Source organism: Cyprinus carpio, chromosome B19, assembly GCF_018340385.1.
Source record: "Cyprinus carpio isolate SPL01 chromosome B19, ASM1834038v1, whole genome shotgun sequence".
NCBI classification, from domain to species: Eukaryota; Metazoa; Chordata; class Actinopteri; order Cypriniformes; family Cyprinidae; genus Cyprinus; species Cyprinus carpio.
Window position 1 is genome coordinate 23,201,720 of NC_056615.1, and position 11,994 is coordinate 23,213,713.

Consider the following 11,994-nt stretch of genomic DNA (forward strand, 5'->3'; position numbering starts at 1 on the left):
GTCTTCTTATACACCGGTGATTTCTATCTGAACATCAAGTTCCAAGATGACAGCACGGCCCGCGACCTGCCGCCCGCCTGGTTCTGTCTGCCCAGCGTCCACATCAAGCCCAGGAGCCAGTCGAACTCTGAACTCTGAACTCTGACCTGACGGACTCAATAGGCTTTTGTAAGGGACCTGGGGGAGTTCTGCTGTTTTTTAGATGACTGCTGAGCTGATCTGGATATTTATTGAGTCTAGAGCGAGTGAGTGTATGATGCATTTAGAGTTTGAAGATTCAATTTATGCCAAATCCTCCACTTTATGCTCCGTTCTGAAGCCCTCATTCTCCTCTTTAGAGACAGACTAAAGGATGAGGAACATTTTTCAGGGAACCACTAAGTGAAAGCATCTAAGGAGGGCTTACAATCTGGTCCTGAATCGTTCTTTTTAAGAGATTGTGATTGTGGAGAAATGCTAAATGTGATGGACTGCACAACGACGTCATGCTTCTAATGCATGAAACATCTCCAGCTTATATTTCACCCCATAAAAAAATATATATATATAAAAACAGGAAATTATATTTGGTTGAAGACTGTTTTTAACCATTCATTTTTTGCATTGTGATATTTGTTTAATATATGTTTTAATGGCATTTTTAAAAACATTTTTGCCTTAAGTTTGCAATCCTTCAATATTTTTGTTATATTGCAATAATATATACAACAATAATTTGATTACAGATTTTTTTTCCATTATTATTAAACATACATAATCAATATTAAACAGTTAACAGATTCATTAAGATAATATAATATAATATAAATGTGTGTGTGTGTGTGTGTGTGTGTGTGTGTGTGTGTGTGTGTGTGTGTGTGTGTGTGTGTGTTTGCATTATGGTAATGAGAGTAGAAAGGGAAATGTTCCTAATTGTTATAAGAATAATTCACCATTCTAAAAATCTTACTGGTTAAAAACAGGCTTTTTAATAAAAACATTTTCGAGTTGAAATATGATCTAAATATGTTCTCAGCAGGTGTGTAGGTGTTTCCCTTAATAGTGCATTTAAATATCAGTTTCATCTGTCACAATATTTTCATGTAGTATTGTATTAAGCAGCTTTTAGCACATTTGGATCAGTTTTTTGGGGGTTGGTGTTGATTGCTTGAAATGTGATATTAATGCTTTTATTGTGGTGTTGTCCAGCGATGATAATGCAAGAGGCGGATGAAATGGTCTACATTATGTGCTGTAATGGTAAGTGATTGCAGTTGCAGTAATTCAGTTAGCATTAAACATCCACTCAGGGTTTCCAGCGCTGAGATTGTCTCTTTGGTCCATCTGACCAAATTGTGTCTCTAAATCACAGAGTCATTAACAGAAAAGGTCATTTGCTTTTAAAATGATTGATGTAAAAGTTCAGATAATATTACAATGGCTGTTTTTGTGTAATGTTTATGTTACAGAAGGAAAGTATCAATAACTAGATTGCCTAATAATATCAGATAAAAAAAAAAAAAAATTAATAAATAAAAAAAAAGTTGTTTGGTTACATTGTCATAACGGGAGTCAACGGTATATTTTACAGTATATTTTAAAGCTGCTTTTGGAGCAGAGACTTCTGCAGTATATGAATTACAGTAAATAATAGGTCATTTATTAGATAAAGATAATTAAGTATTTAGAAATAATTAAATGGTAAATTAAATTAAATTTATATATAAATTAATTTTAAATTAAAATTTAATAATGTCCTTAGTCTTTCCTTGTACAAAGATAATAAGGTAATATTATACAACACAAGCGTGCTACCACTGGGAAAAACTTATAAACTAAATTATTGATTCTAGACACTGATTTTAGTTTGAAATGTAAAGGTGAAAAAAACAAAACCTTGCATATAATTGTGAATTCTACAGTCTTCTGAAATTAAATGCAGTGTCTACAATCAATAATCCTCATAATTTAGTTTTAATTTTTTTCTTCCCCGGTGCAAGTTTATTTAATATGTTGTATAATTTGATACAATCATCTTTGTATGAGGAAAGACTAAGGATTTTTTTTTTTTTTTTTTTAATTTTTCAAGCCATTTTTATTACATAAATTAATTTTAATTATTAATTCATACTAAATAGAAAAACAAGGTTTTATGTTTTTTTTACAGACCTTTGCCTTTGTTTGTTTAAACTTCCAAATGTTCAGACAGCTGCTCAAGACAATCAGCAGTGATCAAAGAGAAATGAATCATTTTAGTGACACTTTAAACTTTTCATATTTATCTCAATTAGCATGAGTTAATGAGCCGATATGCTTAAACACACACAAGCTCTGAATGATGAACCCAACAGACTCAGAATACTGAGTTTTTACGGCCCAGACTTCTCAACTTCAATTATGACTCTGCGTGTGTGTGTGTGTGTGTGCGTGTGCGCGTGTGTGTGTGTGCGTGTGTGTGTGTGTGTGTGTGTGTGTGTGTGTGTGTGTGTGCATGTTTTTCGTTGATGTCCGTTTGTCTGTGTGTTTCCTTCATGTTCCGTCATGAATGAGATTATCTCAGCACAGGTTTCCTGACGTTCACTTTGATCTGCTCTGTCACCACAGGATGGAAAAATTCAGGTGCTTCATCAAACACACACACACACACACACACACACACACACACACACACACACAAGAAATACAGTTAAATGCAGAATACTGTTTCTTAATCTTCTCAAGGGGATGAACCTCTACTAATGCTTTCGTACCATTCCGCGTAAATCTACAGCACATTTAAGGATGTCACTGCTGACATATAACATCATCCTTTGACCCTGAACTCAGTCTTAGGTCATTTGCATACATTGAAGCTTGAAAATTACCATAGAAGAGATGGATTTATGCTAATGTCAGCTATAACACACGTATTGGCAATTTTAAATGCAACACGTAAATCGAGCTTAAATACAATCATTTGTGTTCATGTGCTTGTATGCATTTCTGTACATCACTGTAAAAATTCACTGTAAACATCAGTTTATAGGTTTTTCAGGTAGTTAAAGCAAGAAATTACAGACAAAAGCATGGTTTTTCACATCGATTTTGCTAAAACAGGTCTTCTTTCATAGTATTAGAAATAGTATTTTAGTGTTTTATTACACTTGATCTATTTGTGTCTGTAGATTTTAATTACAGTACAAAAATGAGTTCTCAAAATGAGTTTTTACTACTGCACTAAACCAGAAAAATCCACTTCAGTAGCACTTACATAAATCAAACATTAGTTTTATTCCCATCTATAATCTGAAAGTTTTTCTGATTCTGATTTGTGGTGCGTTTAATTCCTAAAAAATATGGCAATTAAGTATTTTCTGATTTATGCAGTGATAAAAAGAGATCCAAAATCCCCTCTGTAAAAACCTTGAACACTACTATGGCAACACAATGAAACAAGAAATTTGAGCCTGGCTTTATGCAAAGTTTGAATTTCTGTCCCAAAAGTCTATGCAACATAATACGTATTTAATTACATAATGCAAAATCTGAAAACTTGTAATGTAAACCATTGTCTTAATGTATTGTGATTCATCAACTGGGGGAAGTATGTTGATATCTATTAGTAAAGATTTTACCCGATTCACCTGTAATGTCTCGCCTTGAAGGAATAGTTGACCAAAAAATGAGAATTTGCTGAAAATGTGCTCTCTCAAGCTATCCAAGATGTAGATGAGTTTGTTTCTTCATCAGAACAGATTTAGGGAAATGTAGCATTGCATCATTTGCTCACCAATAGATCATCTTCAGTGAATGGGTGCCGTCAGAATGAGAGTCCAAATAGCTGATAAAAACATCACAATAATCCACAAGTAATCCTTAATAACTCTTCTTCCAATAAAATAGTCCATCCTCTGTTGTCTTCTCATCAAAATCCAGCAGCATATCAGTTCATGACATTGCTTGATCTGTGCATATTTCTCTCCTGATTCAAACAAGATGACTTTTTCACTGCAATATTATGGATTATGGACTTGTTTCTTACAAACTTTCACATGGCGTTAATTGATGCACTGGAGTTGCGTGGATTACTTCGGGATCATTGTGATGTTTTGATTAAAAACTTAAAAAATTACGTTAAAGAAAAATCGGATCGCTCATAAACAAAGTGGAATATAAAGTTGTGGTCTCATTGTTGATATCTTGTTTATTTGCTACTAATTGATTCAGTGAATTTCACAAACTGCGATTTTGACTGTGTTTTGCAGACAATGTAGCTCAGTCTGTGCACAAGCCGTCTGATGCTTAACCTATATAATGGCGATAGCATATGACAACACAGAGCGCTTTCTCACGCTCTACTGCTACCTAAAGCTGAACTGTGTGGTTGTAAGTATACACTTGTGTGGATTAAGTGCACTTTCACACACTCAGCAGTGAGCGTCAGCTGCTGGAGTGTTCTCACAGCACATGGAAGGAGAACCAGAGGCCACTCAAGTTATTCTTGCTGATTCAGCCACTCCAGAATAGACACCGAATGGTTTTCTCCATTCAGCTCCTTCTCTTAGCCACGGTGTGCAAACAGCAATGCATTGTGGGAGACAGAGACTCAGCAGGTGGAGCTGAGAGGCATTTGTGTGTGTCTGTGAGGTCTGATCCTGATCTTTGGCGGCTCTGGTTTGTCTGAGTAGCCTCTCCGTCTCCTTGACAACCACCTGTGAATGAGCGGGAGTCTTATCAGTCAGCAGACAGCATCCTTCAGGCGCTGCAGAGCCACAGTCACATCTCTCTGGCTCTCACTCTGGCTGGATGTGCTGAACCAGGGCTCTCAACTGTTGGGCCATGATCCCAATAGCGTAATATATATAAGGCAAACTTCTCGGTGCATCCCAGGATGGAAAGTTTGCTTGACATCATCTTATTCTCACAAAACATGATAATATGACCCATACTCTACATTTATTATGGGTTTACATGCAACAAATATGAACATGGCAGTTTGTTTATGCAGTGAAATATTTTTAGAAATAGATAATTTATAAATAATTTTAATAATAATAATAATAATAATACACTGTAAAAAAAAAAAAAAAAAAGTTTAATTCAAAACTTAAGTAAAATCTTGTTGGTTGTACAACCCATTTCATCTTAAATTACAAAAATCAAGTAATTTATTACCCTGATGCAAAGCTGAATTTTCAGCATCATTACTCCAGTCTTCAGTGTCACATGAAATCATTCTAATATGCTGATTTACTGCTTAGGAAACATTTATTTTTGTTATCAATATTGAAAACCGTTTTCTCGTATTCAATTTTCAGGATTATTTGATGAATAGAAAATTTGAAAGAATTGCGATTAATAGATTCTTTTTTCTTTGCTCTGTACTATGTTTTTCAATTACAGATTGGTTGGAAAAATAATTATTTAGCAATTCAATTTATAAATCTACTGTACATTGTTCAGCAATTTCATGTGTGTTTTTGCAGGGCCCAGAAGTTCTTTTAATAGTTTTGGTTGGAGATGGTCTGAATAATTGAGTGACCAGCTTCTGTTTATGCCTGCCAGATGAATCAAATCAATGCATCTCACTGCGTTTCTACTGTAGGTTCTGTGTGTGAACACTGAAATTAGACCCAGAGAAGAGAACACAGAAGAGCGGTCCTGTAAAGTCCCAAAGATTTTGTGTGTGTGTGTGTGTGTGTGTGTGTGTGTGTGTGTGTGTGTGTGTGTGTGTGTGTGTGTGTGTGTGTGTGTGTGTGTGTGTGTGTGTGTTTTGTGGAAAATTACAGCAGTATTGTTTTGTTCTAGTATTCTTTTTGTCTGTTTGTGGTCTATCTATCTCACTCTCTCGTTGTCTCTCTCCCCAGAGGTAAGTGGATAATGAGAAGCTAATTAATGAGATGAAAGGAAATCACAGGCTAGAACAACTTTTCCTCTAATATATTATTTTGTGTCTGTGTTCACCTGTCATTTTCAACCGCTTGAACACTCTTGACTGTGCCACCAGATATTGCTGCCTTCTTTTATTGTTTATTTTTTTGAACACACTTTTCTAACCACACAGCCTTCAAAACTTCAGTGACTCAGAATCCACAGCTGCTTTTACCCGCAACACATTTCACAACACATAGTGTTTCATAGCAGCTTTATAAAAGAAATAATCAAGCTAAAAGTGACAGTGTCGTTTGCGACACCCAGTGTCATGGTTTTAATTCCCAAGGAATGCATGAACTTCCCAAATGTTTACCTTGAATGCAGTGTAAGTCGCTTTGGATAAAAATGTCTGCCAAATCATGAATGTAAATTACGCATGAATTCTTGACAGAAATAACATTGTCCGATTTGATTGTACTCACCCTCAGGTCATCCAAGACATAGATGAGTTTGTTTCTTCATGGGAACAGATTTGAAAAAGTTGCATCACTTCAAGCATAACATCACTTGCTCACCAATGGATCCTCTGCAGTGAATGGGTGCCATCAGAATGAGAGTCCAAACAGCTGATACAAACATCACAAAAATCCATACAAGTCCATAATAACACTTCATCCAATCGTCTGCTGTTGGGCTGTTTTGGCTTATAAACAGCACTTTATCTGTGAATATTTCTCCCCTGATTCAGATTAGATGACTTTTTCACTGGAGAAAGAGGACTGAAAGCAATGATTTGAGCCATATTGAAACCATATTGATTTGTTTCTTACAAACACATAGCTTTTCACTTCACACATTGTTAATTGATGGACTGGAGTGGTGTGGATTACTTGATGTTTTTATCAGCTGTTTGGACTCTCATTCTGATGGCACCCATTCACTGCAGTGGATCCATTGTTGAGCAAGTGATGTAATGCTAAATTTCTCCAAATATGTTCAGATGAAAAAACTCACCTTGGATGGCCCAATATTTTAAGTAAATTTTCCTTTTTGGGTTAACTATTCCTTTACGCTTCTTGGTGTAAATGACTTTAACACAGCCAGCCTGGAGAGAATATAAACATGCATGACAAATGTGTAAATACTGGAGCGCTGCATTAAATATTGCAGTGAACGTAGCCTGATATATCTACTACTGTTTATTATGTTGTAAAAAATAAAATAAAAATTCAGAGTACAAAAATGGGAAAACGAAAAAAGAAAAAAATCACTGCATGATTTTCAATTTTCTTTGTTCTTTATACCTATATCAAGAATGCCGCAAAATGCCAAAGTAGAGAGAAAATGAAGCACAATTGCTCGAAATAGCACTGCTCATGAATAACTTTACAATATTACCTGAAAAGAGAGCAGTGTATTGATCTGTGATGTTGTGTTAGCGTTGGGATATTGAGCTGCCCACTTACTGAACTCTGACAGTAAATTGAGGGTCTTTTAGCTGAAGTGGCTCTAATATTGCATTACAGAATAGGGTTTAAAGTCTATATATAGTTCATTTATATTTAGCTCACTGTTCCCAAAGCATTTAGGTTTGTAAGAGTTTGTACCTTAAACACGTTGCTTAATGTAACAGGTTCAGTACAAGTTAAGCTCTTTATTAACATAGAAAATACTAAAAGTTCCTTTTCACCTCAAATATCCCATTTTTTATGGAATAATTAACAAGTTTGTGACAACCACAGTGTGTTTGTGCAATGAATTATTGTTAATAATTACAATACTAATAATAAAGCATGAAAACAACATATTTTGAGGAATTTTTAAAACTGAGAGAAGAGCGAGAATTGTTTCTTTTTAATAGACCCAGATATTAGCTGAATTTTATTACATTTCTCCATATGCACACAATGTATGGTTTATTTATTGTTGTATGCATTTTAAATGTACATTGACAAATCATTTCATTCTTTCACTTTGATCCACAGACAATAATACACACTGCTCACCGGGAAAGTGTATCCATCCTTTGGCTCTGCTAACAAAAGAGAAAAGGCAATGAATGCTTTAAACTAAAAGAAAAAAAAACATTGCTTTTTATATTATTTATTTATTTTCTGGCTTAAATTAACCTCTCTTTACTTGAGGGATTTGACCCAGTCCTTTTTGCATGCAAATGAGCTCCAAGGAACCAGGAGTTTAATTAATTTCTATGTCTCCAGCAACTGAGCTCAGAGATTTACCTAAGCTCTCTCTCTCTCTCTCTCTCTCTCTCTCTCTCAGCCACGCCCTTCATTATATGTGCCATGCACAGGTGTGAAGAGACAAAAAGGTCAAAAGATAAAACCAAAGATGGATCCGTATGAGATTAGGCAAAGAACAATCTCATAGAAAAGGTTGTGCTTACACGTGAGAGAGTTTTTTAAATTAATGTGCATAGCAGGAAACACAAGAAAAGACAGAAATGGATCTGAACTTTGGTCACGTGTTGGGGAGTAACTGCAATACATTTTTCTGTCTTGTCCTGTAACAAGAAAACTAAAATTCTGGTTTTAATGTTGCATTGCACACAAAGCCTTGCAGGTGGGTAAACCTAAGACTTCATTAAACATGCTCTCCGAAACAGACCTCTGTATAAGACTGTTGAAAACTCTGGTTCATTTCAGCACATTTTTAGTTTGGATAGTATTCCAGTGATTTGGTTCATTCAAATGGCTCATTCGAATGAACTGGTTCACTGGTTGATTCACCAATCCATATGAATCATTACTTACAAAGTTCCTACAAATCTTTTTACTTCACATATTGACATAAACAGTTTGGAGTCAGTGCGGTTTTGTATGCTCAACAAGGCTGCTTTTATTAATATTACAGTAATATTGTGAAATACTATTAAAATGTATTCTCTTTCCTGTTTGAATTTATTTTAAAAAGGAATTTATTCCTGTGAGGGTAAAGCTAAATTTTCAGCATCTTTACTCCAGTTTTCAGTGTCACATGACCCTTTAAAAATCATTCTAATATGCTTACATGCCGCTCAAGAAACATTTTAATTACTATTATCATTGTTGAAAACAGTTGTGCTGCTTAATATTTTTGTGGAAACCAGGATACTTTTCGGAACTTCGGAGTGGGTTTGTGAATCTTTTGATAGGATGATGAACATTTAAAAAATCTGACCAGCATTTTTCTGTGTGGGTACACTGTCAAACATGTGAATGACATCTTCCTCCAAAGAGTGATAAAAACCCTAACTTGACACTTCAATATAATTACGTCCATAAGCTTTTTGTGAAATTTGGATTCATTTATTAATCTGTTGCTTGAACTCTTCATATTTAAGGACAGAACTACGGTTTCCAAAATCAGACTTAGCCAATGATTTTCAAGGGTGTAGTAGAATTTATAGGAACATTATGACATGTCCCTACATTTAGCAACTACTAAATTGTCCCTAGCAATAATGTTCATCAAACAATTAAATGTCTGCCGACTGCTGTTATGTCCCCACCAAAGCCAAAATCAAATCTATGCCCTTGTAACTTCATGAGATACAGTTTAAGAGCTTCCCCAAGACTGACTTCCACACGTGAGCTTGTGTATGAAATCATATTTCACAGGTGTTCTCTGACCTACAGCGCTTTCTTCTGAAGTGCGTTCTTCATTAAGCACTCATCTCTCTCCCTTCATACATCTAGAAATATCCTTTTATATGTGTGTGTCTGTGTGGGTGGGTGACTCTTGTGTGTGTGTGTGAAATGTGAGAAAATGAAACTAAATTTAGCGGCAGAACATCAGACAGAACATGTACCCTGTATATGTGTTTATAAACTTTAGATGTCGAGCGTTCGCCTGTGCGTCAGCGTCTGCTCGATTGAAAAACAGTAAGTTAAAAAAAATAAAAAATCCAAAAGTACAATGTGGGTGTTTTTTCTACCTCATGATGTGGGATGTAATGCACTGTGTAAGAGGATAGTTTCACAGAGATGGATTAAAGGGATAGTTCACCAAAAATGAATATGTCATCATTTACTCGGCCTGATTTGCATGATTGTTGTTTTCCTACAGCAGCACTGACTGAATCTGTTCCTTATCTACCTTCATTTGCAATAAGGAGAAGAATAACAACATGCAGTAGTCTAAACGGTAAAACTGTTTGAACCACAAACTGGTGTGTTCATAATTAAAATAGTACGTTAAAAATAACATGGTAAGACACACCAAATTGCAATATCATGCAGCAAAACAAGCTGTTTTGTACAGCTAGAAAAAGCTGGACGCAAATGAGATCGGCCCAGATCCATAAAACTTACAAATGGCCAGCCCTTTCTTATGGCAAAAACAAGGTGGATAGGTAAGTAGAAGATAAACAAAGTGCTGTATGGTAGAACTTTTTGCCCCACAAACCAGTGTGTTTATGATTATGATATTATATTAAAATAACATGAAAACAAAAACCAATTTGCAATATCATCATGCAGTATAATGGGCTGTTTTTGTACAGCTAAAATAACTGGAAGTGGATAACACCAGAAGTCTCCGTCAAATGGCCGCACCTGCTCTTACATTAAAAATAAGGTGGAGAAGGAGGAGAAGAAACTGCACACACTTCATTGGTTCTTGAATGCAGCATGACATTTTTATTTTATTTTGAAAGCTGGTGGAGGGGTTTCTCAATGAATAATGACTTATATTTTGGCCTGTTTCTCACAAAACGTTGTTCTAAAGCAAAATGTACTATAACAGTCATATATTTTGATGGTGTTTTACGGCTCGCTTGATGGTAATGTGGTCTTAACATTTTGTAAAACAATCTTTGTGTTTTACAGAAAAATGAAAGTCAGTTTTGGAACAACATGGTGGTGAGTAAACGATCACAAATGCTTCACTTTTGATGAACTATTATTCCTTTATAGGCCAAAGCTAGGCATTTACAAAAGTGTGTGTACTTGTGCATTACAAACTCATGATTTTTTCTGTCTTTTTGTTATTAAATATCTTTAGATGTTAAGAGTGAGTTTATATATTAGAGAAGTATTATCTAAATTGTCTTTACTCTTTATATCATCATAACCTCCGCTTACACCAAGAGACTGCAGAAATTTTGGGACAGGACCTACATTTACCTACCAAAATACTCTTATGGTGTCCAGCTCACTAGTTATTTTAGTCGCAGGATCCTCACAGATGAACGCTCTGAAAAACTGAACTCTTTTCAGAAGGTGCAAATGCATTTTTTACACTGGCACAACAGTCCATTTCACACAATTTTTGATTAACCTATCGTTTTTAATGTCCAGATGTCTACATCAGTTTATCTGGTCATTTTATTCAGACACAGGTTCTGTTTTGTATAAGAGGAGACCAAAGCAGCATACATTCAGACAAGAGTAACTATATTATGAAGATAAAATGTAACCTAAAAGTTGAACTGTATTCTCAGGACAATGTCTAATTTTAGACAAGTTGTCACATGCAATTTTTCACAATTTATTGACGACAATGTTTGTTGATTTGATTACGTTTTACATGTATACTGTTACAGATATTGTGTTTCAGAATTGTTTTTTTACTGTTTAAATTCAGCTTTAAAGCCTATAATTGTCTGTTTAATGATAGGTTTCACTGAGTTCTCTATACCCCATACAGCGTAACAACATTCCCCAAACATAGTGTTTAATGTGTGTTAAATTAACTGTTTATTTTCATCTCTAATCGTGTTAGAAAAGTTTACTGATAAAAATGATCATATTTTACTGGCTCCTGTGGTCAACTAATATTTACCCATATGGCTTCTTAGCACATTCTCTCATGTGTAACATACTGTACGCGCGCGCGCACGCACAAATGTTCACACAGGAATAGTATCAAAGCGAGTTTTATTATGGGAAGTTATTTTTTTATTGCAGTATTCATGTCACCCCTTTTATATATATATATATATATATATATATATATATATATATATATATATATATATATATATATATATATATATATATATATATGTTATGCATTTAGCAGACGCTTTTATCCAAAGCGACTTACAGTGCATTCAGGCTATCAATTTTTACCTATCATGTGTTCCCGGGGATATATATATATATATAGAGAGAGAGAGTAATAAAAAAGCATTTTTGCTATCGCCGATGGTTTTCACTGTCC

The 11,994-nt window shown here is 34.9% G+C and overlaps 1 protein-coding gene across 1 annotated transcript in view; it reads left to right on the forward strand.

The window, feature by feature from the left end:
* LOC109069068 (trafficking protein particle complex subunit 9-like) overlaps positions 1-787 on the forward strand; it is a 188,973-nt gene extending 188,186 nt beyond the window's left edge. Inside the window, 1 exon segment of the mRNA XM_042745691.1 lies at positions 2-787. Within this exon segment, the coding sequence (XP_042601625.1) occupies positions 2-138 (137 nt within the window). The 3' untranslated portion in view covers positions 139-787.
* The last annotated feature ends 11,207 nt before the right edge of the window (positions 788-11,994 follow it).